This window comes from Apodemus sylvaticus, chromosome 3 (genome assembly GCF_947179515.1).
Source record: "Apodemus sylvaticus chromosome 3, mApoSyl1.1, whole genome shotgun sequence".
NCBI classification, from domain to species: domain Eukaryota; kingdom Metazoa; phylum Chordata; class Mammalia; order Rodentia; family Muridae; genus Apodemus; species Apodemus sylvaticus.
Genome location: NC_067474.1, coordinates 73908398 through 73933960, shown reverse-complemented (window position 1 = coordinate 73933960; position 25563 = coordinate 73908398). Strand labels below are relative to the sequence as shown.

Below are 25563 nucleotides of genomic sequence, written 5' to 3'. Positions count from 1 at the left end.
CACAATATTTTAATTTTGAGTACAACAAAATTGCTGGGAAAAGAGTTTTTACTACACAATCAAGCTTTTCCTATACTAAAGCACGTTAATAATGTCCCTGTTCAAACGGGATGGGGTCTAGAATCTTCGGTTTATCCTCAACTATATATAGCTATATACACACATATATGTATCTATGTATGTATGTATATATACATTTATGTCTATATATTCAAGAGCCATTGAAAGGATATTAAAAGAATAAGGGGATTATAACTTCAAAGAATAACACCAGTTAAAAATAAACTTAACTTAAAAATTTTAAATATGAGCAAAAATGATGATGTGAGATATATTTTGGAAGATGATTAGGCCACAGGACAGATTACAGAGACGCTTCTGGTCTTCACTTGAACTTCTCTGTGTGTGATCCATTTACATTTTTCACTATTTATCGTGGTCACACGATAGTGATAATAATATAGTTCTAACTCACACCTACTATGTTTCTGTGTGTGGTTTACTGAATAGTAACATTTCTAGATAGTATCTCATTTAATCTGTAACCTGAGTAGGTGTGTGTGTGTGTGTGTGTGTGTGTGTGTGTGTGTGTGTTTTGCCGGTAGCAGCCAGAGGAGACTGTCAGATGTTTCTGCTGTATTTCTTTGCTGCAGAGTCTTTTGTGAGGCTGGAAGCTTGCTGTTTGAGCTAGGCTGTCTGGCAGGCTCCTTGGACCTGGCAGTCTCCACCCTTCACCCCGTCCAGCACTGGAGCTGCAGGCATGCATGCCCAGCTTTTTCCATGAATGTTTGGGATTTGTTTTTTGTTTTTGGGTTTTTTTTTTTTTTTTTTTTTTTTTGTTTTTGTTGTTTTTTTAGATTTGGTTTTTTTTAAAGACAGGGTTTCTCTGTGTAGCCCTGGCTGTCCTGGAACTCACTCTGCAGACCAGGGCTGGCCTTGAACTCAGAAATCCGCCTACCTCTGCCTCCCAGAGTGCTGGGATCACAGGCGTGCACCACCACCGCCGGGCTGAATGCTTGGGATTTGAATTCAGGTTCTTGTGCTTGCATAGCAAGTACTCTGACCACTGAACTGCCTCCCTAGTCGCACTCCACTAGGAAGGTGGACTCCTCCCAGCTACAGGTGAGGAACCCAAGGCTTGGACAAGTGAAGTCCTGTCCTCACTGCCTGTATTTATTCAGAAGCTGGTGACTTTGGATTCCAAATGGGTCGATGTCTGGCTTTTTGAGGAATTCAGGCGCTTCCTGCTCATACTTACCAGACTCTCTCTCTCTCTCTCTCCTGCTGGGTTATCTGCTTTGGGGTGGGGTACCTTCATTGTTAGGGCTCAGAGTGGCCAATGGCAGTGTATCTGGCTTCAGGATCCCCTACCTTCCTATCAAAGCCAGACTAAGTGTGAGTCCAGACAGGTGAGGTCAGCTCAGGGGAAAAGGCTAGAGCCCCTCCCTTTCTAGAACAGAAGCTTACAAGGATGAGTGAACTTCCTCCTGCCAGCTCAGAGAAAGCAAGGGTGACTCACAAAAACAAATGTCCAGGTCTCTTGTACATGCAGAGGTCCAAAGTCATCGGAGGAGGGAAGAGGAAAGCCAGCCAGAGAGTGGATCAGGAGCTGGGAGACCCGCAATCGAGGCTGGCCCCAGCCACCTGGATGCCAGCTCGCAAGCCAAAGCACCCGTGAGGCCGGGCTGAGGGAGGAAGAGGCTGGCCGAAGCTGGTAAGGAGCGGGAGAGTGGAGCAGGTGGACCTTTGTGGTGTGAACTCTGACCTAGAAGGCAGGCTCCTGGGTCAGTCTTCAAGCTCGGCCGCTGGGGCTCTGAAGCTGGTGGCCAAGTCACTTTACACTCTGAGCCCGGGTTTTCCCACCTACCATGTGGGCATTTACAGCATCTTGCTTACTTCTGTACTGAGCACCCTGTGTGGTACCCTGAGTGAGAGTGATTGATCCCTTCCTCACAGAAACGGTAAGAAGGGGTCATGGGCTTCCTCAACAGAGGAAAGTGGACTTGGGACAGGCAAAGCCATTGCTTCAGATCAGCGAGAGTCTTGTTTCAAATTGGTGAGACTTACTGTTCCCTAGTCTATCCTTGTTTCTGGGTTTAGCCAGTCAAATGGTCTCATGAAAATGGGAACAGTTTGTAAAGGCAATGAGGTTCTCTGAATGTGTCACTACACAGCGTCTAGCAAGAACCAGCCCCTTGGGAGAGCACCGCGTGCCATCAGAATCCAGTGCTCGCCGGGCGGTGGTGGCGCACGCCTGTGATCCCAGCACTCGGGAGGCAGAGGCAGGCGGATTTCTGAGTTCCAGGCCAGCCTGGTCTACAGAGTGAGTTCCAGGACAGCCAGGGCTACACAGAGAAACCCTGTCTCAAAAAAAAAAAAAAAAAAAAAAAAAAGAATGCCAGCCCTGGCTGTCAGGACATGGAGAACATAGAGGCTGGAAGATGCTACAGACAAGACAAGTTACTGTTAATGATGACTGCAGGGTGCTATTTAGAATTTGCTGAGCTGTTCTGCAGGAAGCTGGGGCCCATAAATCACTGGTGTCTCCTAGAGACACTGAACTCTGTGCTGTGGGTGCCTGAGAGAAGCTCCTCAGATAAGGACCCAAGCAACAGTCAACACACACACACACACACACACACACACACACACATATTTTATTGAACATCCATTTAGAGCTGTGTCCATGTAAAAATGTTAAAGGTAACATATATATATACATATGTATTATGTACTTATATATAATATATATGTACATATATATAATATATAATATATTATATCTAATACATACACACACACACACACAGACACACACACACACACACACACACATATAAAATGTTAAAAATGTTACCTTTATTCCTGGCATACTTGTCTCGCTATCCTTAAAGATCTCCTTCCATCACCCTGGATCAGACCTACATTCTCTGATGTTCCATGGACATAGCTCTAAATGGATGTTCAATAAAATTTGTGTGTGTGTGTGTGTGTGTGTGTGTGTGTATCGACCGTTGCTTGGGTCCTTATCTGAGGAGCTTCTCTCAGGCACCCCACAGCACAGAGTTCAGTGTCTCTAGGAGACACTGGTGATTTATGGGCCCCAGCTTCCTGCAGAGGGTTGTGGGCCACCATGTGGTTGCTGGGAATTGAACTTAGGACCTCTGGAAGAACAGTCAGTGCTCTTAACCACTGAACCATCTCTCCAGTTCCAACATTTTCTTTTCTTTTCCTTTCTTTTCTTTTCTTTTTAATTATTTTTATTTGCATTGGTGTTTTGTCTGCATGCATATCAGTGTGAGAATGTTGAACTCCGTGGAGCTGGAGTTACAGACAGAAGTGAGCTGCGATGTGGTTGCTGGGAATTGTATTCAGGTCCTCTGGAAGGGCAGCCAGTGCTCTTAACTGCTGAGCCATCTCTCCAGTCCCAAAGTTAACATTTTCAAGTAATGGAATTAAAGACAAAAGCTCTAGCAATAATCTAGATGGATGATTTTGCCCACCTTGATAACCACTATCGACATTTAGTTGTTTCTAGGAGTGCTAGCACACACTATTAAGCCTAGAATTAGGGAAGCAAGAGGATGGCAGATCTGAGTTTGAGGCCAGCCTGGTCTACAATAGATTTGGAGTAGTCAGGGCTACATAGTGAGACCCTACCTCAAGCAAGCAGGCAAGCAGGCAAGCAGGCAAGCAGGCAAGCAGGCAAGCAGGCAAGCAGGCAAGCAGGCAAGCAGGCAAGCAGGCAAGCAGGCAAAGAAACGAACAACAGAAAACATCTGGTTGTTTATTTTTCAATAGAGCAACATGTTTTTCAAAGTAGATTATGTTGTGATTGTCTTGTCAATGAATCTTTAATACCTAATAACATTATATCCCAGACACATTCCCTTCTTTTGTTTTGTTTTGGTTTTTTTTTTTTTTTTTTTTTTTTTTTTTGAGACAGGGTTTCTCTGTGTAGCCCTCCCTGGCTGTCCTGGAACTCACTCTGTAGACCAGGCTGGCCTCAAACTCAGAAATCCACCTGCCTCTGCCTCCCAGAGTGTTGGGATTATAGGCGTGCGCCACCACCGCCCCGTAGAATGTCTCTTTCTTACATTCATCTTCTGTAATAATACAAACCACCTTCTAGAGAACTGGAGAGGCATGTCTGTCTCTGAAGGTGGTTTTTATGCCACTACCACTATTTCTTTCTTTCTCTTTGTTCTTTCTTTCTTTCTCTTTCTCTCTCTCTCTCTCTCTTTCTTCCTTCCTTCCTTCCTTCCTTCCTTCCTTCCTTCCTTCCTTTCCCTTTAAATTAAAATTTTACAGTTAGTTTATGATGACATGCTTTATCCTGTCAACCTCACAGATGATTGTATTTTGCTGACTCATTGTTGCACTTTGCTGATTCATCACCTCACTGTCCTTCCCTCCTTCCCCTCATCTCTTTTGTTGGTCCCCTTCCTATGTCCATTTGTGTATCTGTGTCTCCATTCCACATATGAGAACCACGTGATATTTTCTTCTCCTCCAGTTGCCCTCTCAAGTTACCCCCAAATCCTCCATATATTCATTATGGATTATAGATTTTTAGATTAGCCTAGAGTTGTATGAAAGGACACCGTGGACTTTGGGATGTTTTAGCCCTCTTAAAGACTTTAAGCATCAGTGCTGGAGAGATGGCTCGGCCTGTAAGAGCATTGGTTGCTTGTCCCAGAGGACCCAGGTTTGATAACCAGTACCCACAAGGTGGCTCACACCTGCTTGTAATTCCAGACTCAGGGAATCCAACAACTTATGGAAGCTGGTTCTTTCCTTCTATTATGTGGGTCCAGGGACTGGAACTCAGGTCATCAGGCTTGGTGGCAAGTTTCTCACGGAGCACCTGAATGGACTTTATTGATAGCCATTCAGACTGCGCAAGGCATAATCTCAATAGTGTTAGTTTACATTTTCCTGAGGCTAAGGATGCTGAACATTTTTTCAAACATTCATTGTGTGCCTTATTCTTTCTGCTACCTCTCACCTGACGTACATCAGACATCACCATTATACACTTGAACTAACTGTTGTAGCCATCTGTAACTGACCTCCATTTCCACAAGCCCAGTCTGGACAAACAGCAAGCTCAAGGCAGCCTGAGCTGTAGCTTAAGACCGCTTGTCAGATGCCCTGTTCCCCAGCCTGGCACGCTCTTCCTCTGCCCTGTCTCGATGGTTCTTTTCAACCCTGAGTTAGCAATCACATCACCTCTTTGGAGAAAGCTCCCATTCCCAGCCCATTTTATTTTTCGTTCTTTATAGCATTCCTTAAAATCATGTATTTCAGTGGGTGTGATGGCACATGCTTTTACTAATCCAAAGGCATGTACTATATGATATATATTATAATGAAAGATATACATATACGATATATATTATATCGAGGTCTATGTTATTTCTTTGTTTCTCATTACTCACGAGATATTGTTTTTGCCTCGACAGCCTATCAATGTCATGAGAGAAAAGAGGAGCTCAGTTTTATTCCCCTTGATCTTTCAGTCCCTGGTACAGCCCCTGGCCTGTGGTGAGCACTCAGTGACTGGGTAGGTCAACAGCTCTTTCGATGGCGAGGTAGTTTTCTTAAGAACACCCCACCCCTACCCCCACCCCCTGCTGACAGCAACTCAAATACTTTAAATGACCGATATGAGCAAAAGATAAACGTCCAAGCGTTTCTGCTTGAAATGAGGAAGCAGGGCCTGAATGCTTCCCGTCAAGGCTGGCAGAACGAACGGCCTCTCTGGGACTGTTGGCTGTCCCCGTCCTAAAGGGGTGCCTATTTTGGCTGCAGCTACCAAGTTAAAAGAGGAGGTGATGAAGAGGCTGGGTGTGTGTGTGTCTCACAGTCAGATCTCATCTGCAGCAAGTGGAGCATATGACAGGCGGCTCCTGTGTGCAAGGAGATGCCAGCCTTTTAGAAAAGAAATGAGGGCCCAAGAGAGAGCAAACCCAGAAGACTTGTCCTCATGGTGATCTAGAAAGAGGGAGCTGTCACCCTTTCCTTTCCAATCTGCTGATTTCAGGTATGAAAGCAGCCACCTTTAAACCTGTATCTGCTCTACATTCAATTGCTAGCCACACCTTGTGTGTGTATGTGTGTGTGTGTGTGTGTGTGTGTGAGAGTGTGTGTGTGAGTGTGTGTGTGAGTGTTCGTGAATGCTTCTCTGTGTGTCTCATTTGGGTCTCCCAGACGCAACCCTAGCCTTGACTGAGGCTGCAGCCAGGGCTACCTGGCAGCTCCAGGTGCTGTGAGCATGCTGTCATGGAAACGGCCCTGGGGTTGGTGGCAAGGCGGTAGTTTCTCAAAGCTAGGCGGATTCAGGAGAGGGAGAGACGGGAAACTCAGACCCTTCAGAGAGGCCTTTCTGATTCCCCTCCTACAATTCACAGAAACCCAGGTGGGTGCTGGGAGAAAGTGGGAGGAGCCAGGGCAGGCAGAGAACAGGGAAGAGACAGACAGAGCTGATTTGGGGGCTGAGTAGGGGAGTCTTCTCAAGAATTGTTCACCAGGACCAGGCAGGACTAGTCAGTTGGGTGTGAAGAGCTGGTTTCTGGTCCCCAAGGAAAGAGCAGAAAGGGGGCTGTCATTTATCCCCAGAGGAGGGACAGAGCTCATCTCTGCTCTAGTCAGGGAATTGAGCAGGGAAATTTACCTGTTCTTTAGCAAAATTTACTGAATGTGTCGTTCTCTCTTGCTCCACAAAGCCAAGGGAGCCTGGAGCAAATGCAGGGAGCATAGGTTACATTTTTATCGTCTCCAAAGCCCCAGCGCTGTGCCCTCCACTGCCTGCTCATTCTGGTGCTGCTGCAAAGGTTGCTCAGTCCTTCACCCTGGGCAGTGGGGCAGCTGTGTGGCGTCAGACTTGAGTCTGTAACCCCAGGACAGGGTGATCTTGGACAAAATGCTTTTAGACATATATTCCTCCACCTGTGAAATGTGGGTAGCTGGCTTTTATCCTCTCAGAGCAGCGCTGCAGACCAAGTCTAGGGACAGCCCCCTTCTCCCCATGGCTATACTTTCTCTTTCTCCCCTCTACCAGGGCATCCTCGAGAGGTTCCTGTTCCCTGTATGTGATTGGAGGATGAGCGAGCCACAGGGCCAGGAGCTCAGAGCTGAGTGCCCTGTCTGCTGGAACCCTTTCAACAACACATTCCACACCCCCAAAGTGCTAGACTGCTGTCACTCCTTCTGCGTGGAATGCCTGGCCCACCTCAGCCTGGTGACCCCAGCCAGGCGCCGCCTGCTCTGCCCACTCTGTCGTCAGCCCACCGTGCTGGCTTCAGGGCAACCAGTCACTGACTTGCCTACAGACACTGCCATGCTGACCCTGCTCCGCTTGGAGCCCCACCATGTCATCCTCGAGGGCCACCAGCTCTGTCTCAAGGACCAGCCCAAGAACCGCTACTTCCTGCGTCAGCCTCGGGTCTACACCCTGGACCTTGGCCCTGAGCCTGGGAGCCAGACTGGGCTCCCCCAGGACACAGCCCCTGACACCAGGCCAGTGCCCATCCCCAGCCACTACTCTCTCAGAGAGTGTGTCCGCAACCCTCACTTCCGGATCTTTGCCTATCTGATGGCTGTCATCCTCAGTGTCACCCTGCTGCTCATCTTCTCCATCTTTTGGACTAAGCAGTTCTTTTGGGGCATGGGGTGAGTGCTGTGTGTTCCAGGACAAGGAGGAGAACCTTTCTCTGCAGTTGCTGGACCAGGAACTACAAAGCAGCCTTTGGTATTACTTTTCTTGTAGTATTGCTCATTTTACAGCTCAGGGATTGGCTAGGTCTGCTTAGGAGAACAGAGACGGCCCGACAGGAGGGGAAGAGCCAAAGAGCCAGGGGCCTAATCACAAACTATGGGGTCATGGAGGAGAGAGAGGCAGTTTGATGGCTACATAGTGAGTTGTGCCAAAGGGCTGGACAGCACCACCCAGACATCCGACTAGCTGAGAGCTCGTAGCATCTTCCACTGGAGCAGTGTTGAGCTGTTCCTATGTTGCTGGTAATTCTGGAAAGCGTTTCAGTTCTGTCTGCCTGCCCGTGTGCTTGTCTCCCCTTTCAGCTTTTTCTGATTCTTGCCATCGTTTCCAGTAAAGCTAGCTTACATTCTTTAAGTCATTGAATTTTTTCCCTTCCACAACCTTTACTGGGCACACTGAGGGGGAAGAAAAGACAGAACGATCCAGAGGTGGGCGGTGAGCCTCGGGACGGGAGGGTGTACAGGATGAATGTGGGGTTGAGGGAAAAGTCTCTACTTCTCCTGGTCAGTGCTTGCAGGACAGAGGGGCCTTGCTCAGCTCCATAGCTCTGGCCTAAAAAAGGTAAGGCAGAGGCAGAGGCAGAGGCAACACTTAAGCTGCCTCTCAGGCTTGGGCAGTGTGGAATCCTGCCAAGGAAGAGACCTTGGTTTTCTTTTCATAGGACAGAACCTAAAATTTAGCCCAGCCAGCTGCTGCTTGACCCTGTGCCACATAAGTGCTGCTTCTTTGATTTGAATATATCCCAGCTTCCAACTTTGAAGCAATCTCAAAGTGTCTAAAACACAATTAGAAAAAGACATTTTTTTTTATTTATAGAATAAGCTGTCAGAGATCAGAACTTGAGTCAGTTTTATTTGCTCTAAATAATATTTTCACAGAAGTATCATTTATTTACAACTTCCTTAGAGGTACAAAGGAGTAAGATATTATAAAATATATAAGCTATATTTTGATTTAGTAAAACCAGACAGTTTTAAGCTCCAACATGGAGATTTCTCCATTACGAAACTGGAAAGGTACCCACAGTTCCTCCTGAGACTCAACTGTGTCTCCATTGACCTCATCAGGTAATTGCACTGATAGTGAACATCTCACATTTCCCACTGACTTCACTTCTCTACACATTTTTGCTTAGCTTTGTAGCAAGTACGTCTGGAAACAATCTCTCTATAGTCTATGAATTAAGAGGGACAGGGGCAGAGAAGAACCGGTAAAAGCCCAAGAAGGAGCATTTCTCCTCCTCCAGAGCCCCTGGTCCAAGGAAGCAGATGATGGAGCCGAGGCTCAGCCCAGGGTTATCCTTTGAGGGTTATCCTTTGAGTCCTTTCTCAAAGAATACAACTTACATTCTTAGGATGGTGGGGATACCAAACTAGTAGTTTGTTACACTGAACAGATTTTTTTTTTCTTTTTTGAGATAGATAGTTAGGATCTTAGCTCCTGTTTTCTATTTGTTAGTTCTAACCTTGGGGCAGTGTTAGTCACTTTTATGTCACTGTGACCACAATACCTGTTAGAGACGTCCGGAGGGGAGGTTGACTGGGGCTCATGGTTTCAGAGGGTCCAGAGCACAGGGAGAGCCTGGGGCAGATGCCCGCATCACAGCACACCAGGAAGCAGAGGGCAGCTGCAGATAGAAGCTGGGCTAATAACTCTCAATAACTCTTTGTTGGTGACTTATCTGCTCCATCCAGGTCCTACATCCTGAGGGTTTAATGGCACAACAGTGCTGGGGACATTTCCAAATCAAGGCCTAGCAGTCTCATCCACTTACAGGGCATCTAGAAACACACTGGCAGTGCCTTCAGCAGGTGTGCTTGGGCTAGGGACGGAGACCTGCCACTGTGCCTAAGAAGTATCACTATCCTAACATTCAAATCTGTTAAGCAGCAACAACAGGCTCCAAGTCAAGACACAGGAGTGGAAAAAGTCCACTGTTCATGAAGCCAGACAGTGATTTGTCTATGACATCCACAGGTGGAAATGCTGACTAGCTGCAGCCGGGCCACATGCCTGGTCCTGGTCTTGACAACGGCCAACATAAAGCTGCTTCACACAGGCTCACATGACTCCACCGTTACAGCTGGGAAATTCAATCTTAAAAGAATGAGCTAGCTGTCTTCCTGTACCGGATGCACCACCTAGGTAGGGCTGAGCGACAGTGGCTCTTGCCATTCAGAACCCACTATTTTCTCACAATGGTTGAAGAAATGGATTATTTCCCCAGACACTTGTTCTGCCTAAGGTGTACATGGAACACTTCCAACTCGCTCAAATACTCTCTTGGATCAACCAAACATTAAGTTCCTAGTAAGGTTTAGACCAGACAAACCAAAACCTGGTGGTGTGCCAGATCCTGAATGCAGGGTACTACATCAGTCTCAACGTTCTACAAACACAGCAAGAAATCAAGACAAAGGTACTTTTGTAGCACACGATAATGAAACTAGAACAGGTTAAGGGGTGGTTAAGTGCCAAATGCAGGGGAGGCCTGAGAGGCCTAACACCCACACAGGGAATATACCTGGCTATGACTGGAATCAGATGGTTAGCTGGGCGTGGTGAGGCAGAGGCAGGCAGATCTGAGTTTGAGGCCAGCCTGGTCTACAGTGAATTCTAAGACAGCCAGGACTGCAGAGAAATCCTGTTTTGACACCACCCCATCCCCAAATGTTTCATTATGAACCACATATCCATGATCTATAGAAGAGCAGGGCAGACCAGGAAGCTGGTGGAGGGTAAATTTCTAATACTGGAGAGGAGCTAATTTTACATTATACACAACCTTCTTTGAAATTACTATTTTGTGAGGATTAACTGTGCAAGTCTGGAGTGTAGAGGACATATACCTGCAGCGAGAAGGCAAAGCCAATCACTGACTGACGAGGAAGAACAATAGAGCCCAGACACACCTGACAACCTAGCGCTCCTAGGCCGACAACCCTGGTAAAGTAGCTGCTATTGCCTGGATGTGATGGCTTGCACCTGCAATTTACAGGACTTGAGATGCAGAGGCAGGAGGATTAAGAGTCTGAGGCCAATCTGAGCTACACAGCAAGATCCTGTCTCACAAAAACCTACCTCCCCCCACCCCCGGGGGAAAAAAACACTATAAACATCTGAATAAAGTAACAGAAATTGGAACAACTCATAGGCCTAGAATTACATTAGATCTCAAAACTAAAGAAATAGATTTCTTTGACTAATGGTTAGGTTCATAAAATGATGAATTAGAAAATAATCCTTTGAAAGAGTTTTTATACTCTCAGCAAAGATTTTACTCTCAGCAAGTATCTGTGTGTGTGTGTGTGTGTGTGTGTATAGAATAAAAGGAGTTTATGTTTGGTAACACCCAAACATAAATTAGGATTTTTACCAGTTACTTTGACATGAAGTGTTTTTAATACATAAAATACACCCTTTAAATAACCAACAGGAAGGAAGTTGTACAACACAGACATCATGTTTGTTTTTAAAAACTCCTTTGAATCTGGATACAATGGCCAGATTGTTTTATCATGAAGGATGCCAAACTTCAAAGCCAAAAGGAAGAGGCTCTAACTAACAAGGCCAAGCGTGCAGTTCCGAGTTCCTGATGCAGTGAACCTCCTCTGAATGCCACAGAAGAGGGAAATCTTCTTTACTGCAGAGCCATCACACAGCTGCAGCCTGTGACTCCCGGATCATTCTTGGGGCAGGAAAGGAGCTTGCCGCCAGGCCCTGCTCAACGGAATGGCAGCGACATGCCCTCGTACGTAACTGGGGACATTTCAAATGCAGCCCAGCGATCGTGCTTGCTGAATCACACGTAGTCCCAAGCACATACCATGTTACAGAGAGCCAAGTTCAAGCATTGAAAATACAACTGCCAGGTACAGCAGCACATTTCCATAATGCCATCACTTGAAAGGCAGGGACAGGAGGATCACTTACAAAGTGAGGCTTCCTGACATATACACCAAGGTCCAGGACAGTCAGGGATATACATACAGACTCTGTCTCAAAATGCCAAATTAAAAAAAACAATTAAAAATGAAAGAACGGTCACAATCCTGAGTGTGAGGGAGGAGGGAGGGCACTGAAAAAAGTGTTGAGTCTACACAATGTCTACAGTTTACGGCAGAACCTGAGATGAGAATTCCGTTCTAACCACGAAGGGCTTGCCATCACCTAAAGACTGGCTTACTCAGAAGTGGGGCTGACGTGAAAATCCAATCCTACACATGGTATTTGGCAGGAAACATGATAGAACACAATTCTTTTCCTTTGAGGAAAATAGCTCCTTAGTGAGAACACGTGTCTGAGTTCTCCCCTGGTCTTTCCTACTCTGCCATCCAGAGCTTGAAGGTTCTGTCATACGAGCAAGTGGCTATGAGTTGACCATCAGAAGAAATGTCCAGGCCCATCACTTTGCCCTCATGACCGGCCAGAGTCTTCAGTGGGGACCAGCCTGGGTGAGTCCAGATCTTGGCTGTGTTGTCATAGGCACCTGTGAGCAAGAAGGCTCCATGGATAGCTGCAGGAGACAGGAAGCAATATGGAGAAGTCAAGGACTCAGAAAGAGCTTAAGAAAAAGAAGAAAGACAAAGATCTGCCAAAACACATTATTTTGAAAGAAAGGTTATTTCTGCATTCAGATAAACAAAACACACGCATTCTACATTCCTAGGGGCCTCCAAGATAAGGGACAGTGAGGAGCAGACTGAGGATAAGCACCCAGATGAAGCCTGTGTGGTTTCTCTTTCCCTGGTGGACGGTCTGCTCAGTAACATCAAGCATCTAGTTAGTGCCTGACCACCCACAGAGGACAAAATGAAATGGAGCCTTCACAGAACACTTTGCGTCAAGAAGCGTGCTTTGCCATAGTGTTATCTCTAGGAACTGCAGAGGGAAGGACACGGGACTTTGCTTCTTTAACAAGGTTCCATGTCTAAGTTAGTCTAAGGCCTGGGACGTATTCCATGAAATACAAAGGGTGTCTGCTGTTTAGGCTGACAACAGAGAAAAAGCTTACGCTCAAACTTGACTCCGGTCACTAAGTTCTGATGGGCAGGGATGGTGTAGACACAGCGTCGTTGCCGGAGGTCCCACACTTTGCAGGTGTTGTCACCACTGCCAGTGGCAATGTGGTAGCTGAGGATCAGATGTATCGTGGTTAGAAACAGAATACTGTCTGACAGGACCCTTCCCATTCACTGAGTCTGCTTTACCCATTGGGGGAGAAATTTATCCCGTAGATTTCCTTCAGGTGGCCTTCTAGGAACATAATGCAGCGTCCTGTGCGTAGGTCCCAAACTCGGCCAAATGCATCCAGTCCCCTGATGAGACAACGTATGAATGAGTGCACGGGATCCAGGTGGACGAGGAAGCGGGGTTGCCTGAGAGCTGAGACTGCTAAGCTGCCCTCCCCGTGCTTTGTGGAGGAAGTCTTACCCAGTGCCAGCCAAAGAGCCATCTTGATGGAAGGCAATGTCATACACACCCATGCTGTGGCCTTCCTGGTGCAGGATCTCTTCTTGAGCCTCTAAATCCCATAAGCGCCATGAACGGTCATAACTTAAAAATAAATAAGAATAAATTTGCCAACTTACCAATAATTACACCAACGATCAATCAGTAGACTGATTAAGCATCTATTATGACAAGGTACTATAAACAATTACAGTCCAGCTCATGCTCTTGAAACTATTCATTCAACCGTGCTAATGAGGAATGCCAGGCTGGAGAGACAGCTGAGCACTGGCTGCTCTTCCAGGTCCTGAGCACGATTCCCAGCAACCACGTGGTGGCTCCCAACCACCTGTAATGAAATCTGGTGCCCTTTTCTGTGTGTAGGCATATATGCATGCAGAACACTGTATACTAAATAAATAAATCTAAAGAGGGAGGGGAGGCCTTTCTGACATGAACACTGCCTCACTATCCAAGACTTGATGTTTTAGGTGACAGTGGGGGACCATGACCATTCTGTACTTTAGTGGCTAAGTTTTAAAAAAGAATCCCCTGGGTAGGGGTTGGGGCTCAACAATAGGGAGGCCTTGCCTGGATTGTGCAGGGCCCTAGGTTCAGCCACAAGCACAAAACAAAAACAAAATCCTTGAAGAACGGCCCAGCAAAGACTGCGTGTCTCCCCCTCATCCCGGAGGCTGCATCCTCCCACTCAGGCATTTGGATGTTTACCAGAGTCTTAATTGAAATTAACGCATTAAAGAAAATCCAGAAGGACAAATAAACAGAGCAGATCTAGAAACAAACCCAAACATGGATGATCAGAATGTTCTCATTAAAGCCGTTAAAGGAATTTTAACAAAAACCTTAAATGATAGCTGCAAACAGGCTTTGGTGTTATGAATACAGAGTAAAGAAATTCATGAAGGGCAAAGCAGCTGGAGCCTGCACCAAAAACATGCAAGATGTGTAAGCACATGGCAAAAACACTCATGTACAACGGCCATCATGGTAGGAACTGACCTAAGGATCACAATCTGCTAACAATGGGCAAACAGGACGACTGGCAATAGCAAACACCAACATAGCTGCAGACCAGAGTGGGCAGAGCTCAGCTGTTTTTAAGATTCTATTCTGAGGAACAGGGTCTCACTATGAAGCCCAGGCTGGCCTCAAACTTGAGATCTTTGGCTCAATGCTGGGACTGTAAGCGTGTGGCACTGAATCCAGCTTGCCCAAATACTTTTAAAAAGCTAATATACACCTACTCTATACACCACCACTCCATGAACTAGTAATTGTACTCCTAGGTAATTACCTAAGAGAAAGGAAAAGAAAACCACCCATCTACAAAAAGCTTCAATAAGAATATCGATAGCTGGGGATGCTCTTCCAGAGGACCCAAGTCCCATCACCCACACGGCAGCTCACACCATGCATGATTCTAACTGATGCTCTTTTTGGCCTCTGTGGACACTTGCACACGAGGCACACAGATACGACACACAGGCAAAGAGTATTTACAGTAGTTTTATCTTGAATAGCCACAGCCTAGAAACATGCCCATGTGCCCACCAACAGGATGCATAAACTGTGGCTCAGATATACAAAGGCCACAACTCAACTCAACCACATGCATAGCTATAAACAGTCAGAATGAACAGAAACCACGTCAGAGATTGTTTGGAAGGGGAGATTAAGAAGGAGTGGGAGAAACATTATCTATAAAATCTAATCTATAAAAAAATTTTTTCTTAAAGACAGAATTTTTCTGTGTAGCCCCAACTGTCCTGAACTTGCTCTATAGCCCAGGTAGGCCTGCCTCTGCCTCTTGAGTGCTGCTGAGATTAAAGGCATGGGCCACTACCACCCAGCTCTTATTTTATTTTTAATAGTCTTGCTATATAGGCCAGACTGGCCCTGAATTGTGATCCTACTCCTTCAGCCTGGTAGGTGTTAGGACTATAGATATGCCCTCACACCCAGCTGAGGGAGGCTGCAGGATAATGTGTAGCACACTCAGTGAGACACAAAAGCAAAACTACCCTGCCCCGACTGTATCATACTCTTTTATTCTCATTCTATTTCTGAGGTTTGAGAGTTCTAATTGAATATCCTTGCTGTAAAATTTTACCTGGCAGATAACTGAAAAGGATTATCAGAACCAACAGGCTTATACAAACTGGACAGTAACAGATGGCTTACCAGGTTGTGCCCAGGAAACGCCCTGATGGATGCCACATTACCCGAGCCACACGCACTGTATGGCCTTCAATATCTGCCACTGGTTCATCACTGAAAGGAAGCAGACATCCAGGCATTAAACCATCTTGACAGCCATGCAGACTCCCACTGAGTTTACCTGCTGCTGTGCAGACCTACCCACTCTTAGCCTGTAGTCAGGCATCACCATGTACTCGCTGCACTGAGCAGCCCAGGGGATGGAAGGCACCTTGCACATGGCTCTGTGCTAACTAGTGACCAGCCTTGCAATGGGTTGCAATCTTTGGGATAACATAATTTAAGCTCCTTGCTAAGGTTCTGTGACCATAGGGCACAGTGATCACTTCTCAATTCGGCTAGTACACAAATTCTCCATCTAGGATAAGAGAGAAGCTCTTCCCATTGCCGAGCAACAAACTGCCACTGCATCAAAGCAGTGCTTGGATTCAAAACAGAAGACAGCCTTTGGTAGAGCTGTGGATACAGAAATCAGTTTTGGTTCAAGTGGGTTCCAGATAATCCTTCTTAACCCTTAGCCCGTTCAAAGATCCAAACAGAAAGAGGGATCCGAGGCTAGAGGGACTCCCATCCTGTGGCCCGCCATTATTTCCTGCTACCTAGCAACGGCAGAGAGACTCAATCAGCAGAGGGAGGAAGTAAACACGAGCCTAAAGAGAGCAATTAGAAGGGAGCGCTGTCAGAGCACGAGCAGCACCTCGGGCCCACGGGAGAAGCACTGCTACGAACGGACGCCAATTAAAGCCTGCCCTGTGGGAGTAACAGGAGGGAGACCCTAGCTGGCAAAACTGCAGATGCTCTTAGAAATTAATGCTCTTAAATTCTGCAATTAAAAAAAAAACCTTCCTATGCTTTCTCTAGGAAAGGAAAGTGAGCATTCAAATGTCGTTTAGATCACACTATGCTTTCAAAATCAAGTGGACTAGTAAAAACACCTACATGGAGACATAAAATGTGCTGTAGTTGGAAAATGCATCCTAGGTAGAGGATGGCACCAGCGGCCTTACTGCCAGACAAAATTGCCCTCCCTCTCCTCTGTGGTTGTGCTAAGACCAGAGAAGCTGCCAAGACAAGATGGTCATCTTTAGCCTAGCCACAAAACAGTGTATCTCTCCAATGCTAACCAACCATGCAGGTTAGATTGAATTGTTTTAGAATAATGGAGACAGAAATCAGCAACTACTGCACTAAAGGCAAACACTGAATGCCAAAATCAGCAAGGAAAACAAAAATCTCAGCACACCTTCTCTGGAGAAGAAAGGTCTAAGAAAGATATCTCACTTTCAGTGAGTTCCCTGGATTCTTAGAGTATGTCTGGGATTAAATGTCACATTTTTAGGCCTGAAGTCCCAGTCAACCCTATCTGCTTTAAGGACAGCAGTATTGACTGCAGAATGACAATAATCACCTGTCAAGACTCCAAAGCTTCACAGAACCATCAGCAGCACAAGAGGCCAGGTTGACGTCTTTTTGGTCCAATGAGACAGTGGATTTGGGATGGAATACAATTGCTCCTACATTTGTGTTATGGCCTAAAGGGATACAGGAGATCAAGTTAAAGGGCTCTCACCTCTTTGTAACCTATAAGCAAAGAAAGGCTACTATGAACAACATGGCAAAGCACATATCAGGGAACGTGAACACAGTATTAAAATGACTATTCAACTACTAAAAAGTAACATTTATTTATTTATTTATTTTTGGATTTTTTTTTTTTTTCGAGACAGGGTTTTTCTGTGTAGCCCTGGCTGTCCTGGAACTCACTCTGTAGACCAGGCTGGCCCTGAACTCAGAAATCCGCCTGCTTCTGCCTCCCGAGTGCTGGGATTAAAGGCACGCGCCACTACCACCTGGTGAACATTTATTTTTGAGACAGGCTCCCTCTGTAGTCCTGGCTAGTCTGCACCTTGCAATGAAGACCAGTCTAGCCTCAATTTTAAAAAGATCTACCCACCACTGCCTCCTGAGTGCTGGGATTAAATGTGTGCCACCATGCCCAGCAAATTATTTTTAACTCATGCGTATGTACACAGGCGTGCAGGCGCCTATGGAGGTCACTGAACCCCCGGAGCCAGCATTACGGGAGCTGTGAGCTACCTGTGACGGGCGCTGGCAACTCAGCCCAGGGCTTTCTAAGAACAGAACACATCTTTTTAGTCATTGATCAATCTCTTCAGCCCTTCCCCGAAAAAAATTTGAAACAAATCACTTTCTAAAAATGGGGGGAAGGGCAAAACTGGCACAGGGGACTGTTATTGGTCAACTCCAGCACTTGGGAGGCCGAGGCAGGAGGATGCTGAATTGAAAGCAATACTGGGAAACAGAGTAAGACTCCATCCTCAAAAACTAAATAAGCCAAATCAAAATAAATAGAACACAAAATCATGCTTTCTTGTAATATAGATGCTATAAAAGGCAGAGTGTGGCTGGACAGGACAAACTGCATGAATGTGAAGTCACGGTTCGGTTCTCCGGTGATGCGGAGACCCACACATATCCATTCAAATACAAATGCAATGCATGGGCTGGAAGGATGGCTCATCAGCTACAAGATCTACTGCTCGCTCTTGCAGAGGACCTGGGTCGGCACCACATTCCAGGGCTCAGCCTCAGGTCTGCTGCATTTATATATGTGCACAAAGTGCATGAGCATGCACACAGGCACAGAAGCAATGATGTGCATTGTACCGAGTGTCAACCTGAGTTTCATCGTTTAACTGAGTATGTTGGGAAAAGAATGAGGGCTCCCAACCACGGCTGTAACTCACCTCGCAGAGTGTGAAGGAGGCTGCAGTCAGGGACAGACCAGAGCTTGCAGAGCCCACTCCTATCAAACACAAAGGAAAGCATCTCAGCCAGGGTTGCTCTGGGAAGGAAAAGGCATCTTCGTAACATCATTAAAGGACAATTTTGTCTTGACCCTAAACACTTGACAGGTCATCAGAAAATGCAAAAGGCTTGTTATAGCAACTCTCAGGCCCCTTTCAGACTATCATGGAATGCAAGCTGCTATTTTAAATGTCCTGGTCAACTTGCAAGGCAAAGGTAAGACAAGTAGTTAACATTTATCAGTGGTACAGATAAGGGCACCAAGACTTCCAGGGACTGTCTACCTCACCAAGACCACAGAACTAAGAAAGAAGTTGTTGGTTTATAAGGTTCCCTATGAGCTACTCCAGAACACCAGAAGAACACCGCAGACACTACACGTCATGATCTCTGGGCACCTTCGTGACCAGCAAGAACTGCCAAACAGAAGCTGTCAAAGCACATAAACAGGCAGAGGCGTGACAGCTGCTCAGGACAAGCAGAAGAAGAGGACAGAGGAAGACAGCTGAGACAAAGATACTTTTTCTTCTTGAACCAATGCCCAATTTAGGAAACCGTTACTGTAAAACAAAACTTACCAACAAGCCGTTGCTAGCATTTTAGAGTTGGGGCTGAAGTGACAGTAGGAGATCGGCCGGTCATCGCCAATCTGACTGCAGAAATTATTCAAAGACTAACAAGAAAACAAAACCAAAAAGGTGATCATTAGAAAGCTAATCTGAGAGTTCTTTGGCTTTTTCACTTTTGGGGAAAAAAGGGGAGTGGGGGAAGGTAGAGAGAGGAGTAGGCAGGCGATGGTGGTAATGTTTCAGCTTAACCAATCCCAAGACATTTTAAATGCTTGCTGCTGTAGAAGAAAGACACTCAAGTTGCTGAGGGAAGGGACCAAGGCACATCTGGAATGCATGTGGACCACAGCCTCACAGCTTTTATGTCAGCTCACAGACTAAACTCAGAGAAAGCAAAGCACGGCCTGAGCTGTTAGAGGGGAGCTCTGTGAGCCCACGCCGATGGTGCCGCCACGGCCCAGCTCCACCAGCTGGCACATGGGAGCTGCCTCTACCCTCCTGGGGGTGGGCCAAAACAGAGACTGGACATGACAACTGCGAAGAACATCTTACCCGGAGAGACTTGTGCAGCTCCTGCATCTGGGAGGTTCTGGTTGTCTCAGGAATCTCCTTATGGAGACGGGCCTCCTCCAAGCGTTTCATTGCCCTGTGACCCATAAACATCATTACTAAGGGAGTATCAACAAGGGTCTGAACACTCTAACTCTCAGTCCTATGTAGTAAGTGCCGTCAGCATAGAACCTATCCTTAGTCCCTGAAATGACAGAACTCTGTCTTCTGGACCTCTGCTTACCTGGGGAGTGAATAATTAGCAATCCACAGTCTGGCCACCTTCAGGCTATTTGGCCCTTCGTGGTACCAGGTCTGCTGGTACTGAGAAGGAAATAACAGAAGAAACGTTAGGCTGCTCTCCCCACAGTTCTCCCCCTCTCTAAGGCTCACGAAGAAGTGACTGGGACAGTAACAGAACAAAGCAGGCACTCGTCCTTCTGTTATTTACTTTTTACTTAACTGTGTGCTGTGTGACTGTGGGGGATGTGCACATGAATGCAGGTGCCATGGAGGTCAGAGGTTGGCATCAGGGTTGGGAACTGCACTAGACCCTCCCTCTTACGGGAGGAGGAGCAATCTCTCCAGAGCCCTCACTTTTACCATGACTTTTTATGGTTTTTGATTTCTTACTGAGTCAGCCAAGAGTGCCATGGCTCAGTCCCGAATAGAGAACTTCTAGCACATCCCCCCGCCCATAAAAATTACCCATATTGCCATGAACCAGTCCCAGTGACAGAGCCTACAGACACCTCTCCTCACCCCATCAAAGCAAAGCACTGCAAAGAATGCTCTTGGATTTCTCCACAGTTTACCTCTTCTTTTGACTTTTTAGATTTTTCATCATCCTTTTTTGTCTTTTTTAAGGCATCAGTCCCGACCACTGAGAGAATATTTCTTAACCTGTAACAAAAAAGGTCAGAAATCACTATGGATGAGGGCCGGCGGGGCCTTATCACCACTTGTGGAAGAGATGTGTCAAGGTCCCTCCAAGCTTACACCCACAGGGAGCAGGAAGCCTCAGCCACACTGCGAGCGTTTCCCAACTCATACATTCTTATGATGAAGTTTAATTCATGAATTAGCAAGGTAAAAGGTTAGTAACAAAAAAACCAAAACAGATTTTTATAATTATGTGAATGAGATGTTTTTCTTTCTTTCACAATATCTTATTCCAGTGCATACTAATAGGAAGATAGCAAGGAAATAGCAGATGAAGGGACAGGACTTGATGGTGTATAAATTAACATTTATAAAGTGCTGACTTCCGGCGTTTTCCTAGTCAGTATTTTGGACCTCAGGTGACTACAGTGAGAGGAACAGGAAAAGCTAGCCCAGGGGAAACGCTGTGCACCTTCGTTCTTTCGCCTCTCAGACTCCTCTGCTGAGCCTTTCCAGTCTGTGCCTGAAGGCCATCAGCAATTACTCTGTTCCAGATAGAGTCAACTGCCTGTACACTGCTGCCACTTACAGCTGGGATCCACTTAATACCATGATGCAGGGCACTAATTCAAGGGCTAAGGAGAGTTAATGAGTGAGTGAGAATAGTTCCAAAGGAATGGGGCTTGATCACTTTTAATCTCAGAACTTGGGAGCCGGAGAAAGGTGGATCTCTCTGAGTTCAAGACCAGCCTGGCCTACAAGTGAGTTCCATGCCACTAAGGGCTACATACTGAGACCCTATTTCAATAAAATAAGAATTACAAGTCAGGTGTGTGGTGAACTCCAGGCCAGCCAAGGCTATATAGTGAGACCCTGTCTCAAAAGAGCAACAACAAAATTCAAACTAAAGGATAATTCTGAAGGGACTACACAGTCCTTCAGCACATCATACCAATACCAGACAACGGTGAAGAGTGTGAAGGGAGTATGGAAGAAGCGCAGACCCAAGGCTCAGGAGGAGGTGCGGGGTAGATATCAGGGAAGGCTTTAAAGAAAGGGTGTTGTCGAGTGCTCACTCAGCCCAGAGTCAAAAACAGAAGGTGAAGTAGAGGATTAAAGAAACATAAAGGCCAACAGTCAGGGAAACAGGGTGAGCTCAGGCCTGCAAATGCTTCAGCACGTTGGAATATGGAGCACAGGGACAGGGCTGGTGATGGACAGAGCTGGAAAGCCAAGTGGAGCCTGGTCACCAGAGCCTTTCCGCTGTACAAAGAAGGGTCTGCAATGAGAATGATATGGCAGCAGGCAGAAGAGGAGGAGCAGCACAGGAAACTCGCCTTTACCGTTAAAGTCACAATGGTGGCCCTGAGCTAAGGGATTAGCAGTTGGGATTTAAGGCATTCACCTAAGAGACATAATAATACAGTGTGATGGACTTGGCAGGTGGAAGAGGCTAACAACAAATACTCCCTGAGTCAGGCTGGCAGGTTGGCTCAGCAAGTAAAGGGGCCTGCTCTCTGAGACAGATCCCCGGGACTCTCACAGGTGTTATGAAGGAGGCACATACGCGCACGCACACACACACACACACACGCGCGCACACACACACACACACACACACACACACACACACACACACACACACACACACGCGCGCGCGCGCATAAATAAGAAACATTTAAAAAAGGCATTGGCAGAAATAATGGAGGGGCTTGCTCCACAGGAGAAAGGCTTCTGTGGACAAGTGGTACTTACGCTCACACAAAATGACATGACTCTAAAAGCTAAGAGGGAAACAAATGAGATATTTGTGTCCCAGCTCCATATTTAACCCCCTCTTTTGGACTCCTAGGAAGTCGGCATGGTCTTCACAACCCATAAACTACAGGAACCTTGTAACTTCAAAGAAAAATAATAAATAAAGTATTTATAAAGGACACCTTTCTCTTCGTTCAGCAGGGCCCTCTCCAAAAAGCGTGATAGGTTCTCCCAAGGCTCTGAGGCAAGCCTTGACCTCCGAGTCATCTGTGGAAACATTGATTTGCCGGGCTCGCTTTCTTCTTTCAAACTCTGCCAAGACTTCCGCCTGCCGCTCACTGATGTGCTCTTCAATCTCAAATACTTCTCCTATGCAAAGAACAGGCAACATGGGGGAAAGAAACAATTAGCCACGTGGAGTCTGTGTGTCCTTGAGTACAGCTTCTTACAGTGGACAGAGGTGCCATATAACTATAACATCATGTGTGGGGCTCACAAAGACTTCAGCAATACCGAAGGATTCCGGGTTCCTGTGACCAATAATCCCAAATCACATTCAAAGCAAATTATAGTTGCTTTGGCAGTTCCTGCTGGGCTGCTCCATGAATCTTTGCTGCGCGTATACAATTCTGTACCGCACTTACTGTCTACCATGCTATTTGAGACTAAGGAACTCAAAGTGGCTCAGAGACCATTACAGGTGAATTGTAATGTCTTTATTGTACAAAGGTTTTTGCTTTTATAGAGACATAATGGTTCAGTTATGAATAAAAGATTTAATTTCCTTAGCATCAAGTATGAACTAGTTTTATCTTTGGATTATACTGTGTTAAAATGTTTGATTATTTAAAATTGCTGCTTGGCCATAAGAGAAAAGAAAGATGGGCGCTCGGTGTGACAGGGTATGCCTGTAAGCTCAGCACACGAGAGGTGGCACGAAGACCACAAGATCAGTGCCATACTTGGCTACATAGTGAGACTGAGGGCAGCTGGGGCCATACAGTCCTTGTCAGAAAGGAAGGGCGGAAAGAAGGGCCAACAACAAGAATAGTCACTATCTGGGTAGCTAATTAAAAAAAGAAAAAAAAAATCAAAGTACTATAAAAAATATTTGAAATGCCCCGACTTACATTAAAATTTCAGCCAACATTGAATTCTCTATTAATAAACAAGTATGTCCATCTTATTAACATTCAAATCTCATTTGGTCTTTAAAAGTTGTAAGCATATGAAAGAACTGTATCTAATCTATCTTACGTTTCATCGTACCATTCCCAGCTTATTACATGACGGCAAACACATAAACCCAGGTGGGGCTTTAAACTGAGAGCAGGAGAGCTGGGCCTCTGCTTCCATCTATTGCATTATCTCTTTATATAGCTTAGAACAACTCTTATTTGGAAAGTCTGCCCCCCAAATGTTGCTTATCAACATTTATTATTATCATCTAGGGCTAAATCAGTAGCCCTAGAAGAGCATTCGCACACATTAGCCAGCGAGAGGGAATAATGCCAGAAACAATGGTATTATAAATGACAAGGTAAAAACCCACAACTCACACACACACAGAAGACAGGTTTGAAGACACTTAACAATGTATGTGTGTAGGGGAAAAAATGCAAATTTAAATGCTCATAATAACTTAAATTAGGCAGGTAGTGGTAGCACACACTTCTAATCTCAGCACTCTGGAGACGGGCAGGCGAACCTCTTGGTTGGAGGCCAGCCTGGTCAAAGGCTACACAGAGAAACCCTATCTTGGAAAACAGAAACAAAAAGGAAAACACGAACAAAAAACCCTATAAAAGGAAAGAATTCTATAAACAGTTACACATTAATGCCAGAACTAGGTGTCATCTCCCAAAGACAAATACACCAGATGAACCCAAACCCAAACATCCAAGGAAGAAGTCTATAGAGGTAGCGAGTAATTTGTGCAAGAAATTGTAGAAAATATAAGAAAACCACTCACTGGATGATGCCAAGTAGGCAAAGTCATAGATTCAAAGGTGAAAATAGAAGGGTAAGGTTGCATGTGTGTGTGTTTGGAAGTACGTCTTCCCAACATTAAAAGAAAAGAAAAGAAAAGAAAAGAAAAGAAAAGAAAAAAAGAAAAGAAAAGAAAAGAAAAACAAGCCAGTAAAAAAATACGGGTTCTGGGGCTCAATCTCGCTTTGGCACCTGTACTAGCTCCCCAGACCAAAAGAAGGTTTTGACCTTATAAACCTAATACTATGTGGTTTGGGAAGGTGTTCATCAGAATACTGAATCATCAAAGGTAGTGCACACCTGATTTTAGTGCCAGGGAGGAGGCGGGAGAAATACAAGGCAAGAAACTGGAGGAAAGGTGGGAACGTGTGGTTCAGCAGCAGAAGTTAGTTGCTTAGCAAGCAAAAAACCCTAGACTACATTCCCAGCACTATTTAAAAGGGGGGGGGGCAGTATGATTTGCAACTTGCATCTTACCAGATGTTATATTAATATTTCCTGCTTCAATGCCGGCTTTGAGTCCTTCTTTTCCCAAAATCCCAGACTCTCCTTTGGCCAGGCGTTCCCGCTCTTTCTCTTCCAAGCTTCCATAGTAGATGTGTGGTTTCTTCACAACAGGTGCAACTAAGTCGTCAGGCGCTTTAGTCTTAGTTGTCTGTTAAATCAAAGAAAGACCAGTATTAAGGTTTTAGTTCTAGTAAACCATGCTTCCCCTCAAAAAACGAAGCTAATGCTGGGCTCTCATTTTATTTCCTCTCAAAACTAGAGGATAATGTCGAAACTGACGTCGTGCGAGTGTGGGCTCTCGTTAAGTTTGGCACACAAATACAACCAATCAATTTCTGCCTGCTATGTCTTGGTTTGTTTTGGGGCCCGTTCCTTTAATCTATTGGAAATGCAATCTCCGGTTTTACGAAAATAACATCCCACCACTGGGCAAACACCAAAAACAACCTAAACAATCAGGGCGTTTTTAGGTGCACCAAGTCACAATGTTACTGGAATACACATTTCAAATACAAGTCGGGAGGCCTCATCTTAACAAGTACGAGTCGTACAGTTTAAGTCAAGACTCAACCCGATTTCAAAGCAGTCAAAAAAAAGTGTTCACTACTCAGGGATTAAGTAAGAGCAGTGCAAAAAGAGCTGCAGCAGACGAAGAAATCAGGAAAAGGCTGCTAAGGTTTACACTGCGGTCCCTCAGCCTTCCTCCTCCTCCTCTGCCCGGACCCGTAAGGTAACGGCCCTTTCCCAGGGGGACTCCGTCCTCTCTAGGAGAGGATAGGCCTGAGCTTAGATCTGGAACTCCGTACCGTGGAGGAGGCTCGTGAAGAGGCCATGCCGGGCTGCGGGGACGCGAGGCCCTAGCCAAATCCGCGTTCTGCTTTTCAGACCGGGAACCGCGCGCCTAGCAAAGTGGAAGTACGTCACTGGCCGGAAACGTATCAGGAACATACTCCTTGCTCTAGGAGCCGCGAAGTATCTTGGGAGTGGTAGTTGCCAAGTGTCGGCTAGCGT

The 25563-nt window shown here is 45.9% G+C and overlaps 2 protein-coding genes across 3 annotated transcripts; one reads left to right on the top strand and one right to left on the bottom strand.

Moving 5' to 3' along the window:
• Positions 1–1485: 1485 nt before the first annotated feature.
• Positions 1486–8110, top strand: Rnf183 (ring finger protein 183). 2 transcript variants are annotated; one of them, XM_052175507.1, is made up of 2 exons: positions 1486–1714; positions 7064–8110. In XM_052175507.1, the coding sequence occupies exon 2, from the start codon at positions 7106–7108 to the stop codon at positions 7676–7678; it is 573 nt and encodes a 190-aa protein (XP_052031467.1). In that variant the 5' UTR covers positions 1486–1714; positions 7064–7105; the 3' UTR covers positions 7679–8110. The 2 variants fall into 2 exon arrangements, with proteins under 2 accessions (XP_052031467.1, XP_052031466.1); XM_052175506.1 differs by lacking the exon at positions 1486–1714 and adding an exon at positions 5752–6046.
• A 502-nt stretch (positions 8111–8612) lies between these two features.
• On the bottom strand, positions 8613–25478 carry Prpf4 (pre-mRNA processing factor 4). Its single transcript, XM_052176582.1, has 14 exons — positions 25359–25478; positions 24523–24700; positions 22239–22425; positions 20232–20319; positions 19661–19740; positions 19420–19513; positions 18877–18971; positions 18238–18296; positions 16878–17001; positions 15434–15523; positions 13214–13336; positions 12991–13098; positions 12795–12913; positions 8613–12296 (listed from the first exon to the last, which is right to left on the bottom strand). The coding sequence occupies exons 1-14, from the start codon at positions 25383–25385 to the stop codon at positions 12103–12105; spliced, it is 1566 nt and encodes a 521-aa protein (XP_052032542.1). The 5' UTR covers positions 25386–25478; the 3' UTR covers positions 8613–12102.
• Positions 25479–25563: the final 85 nt, after the last annotated feature.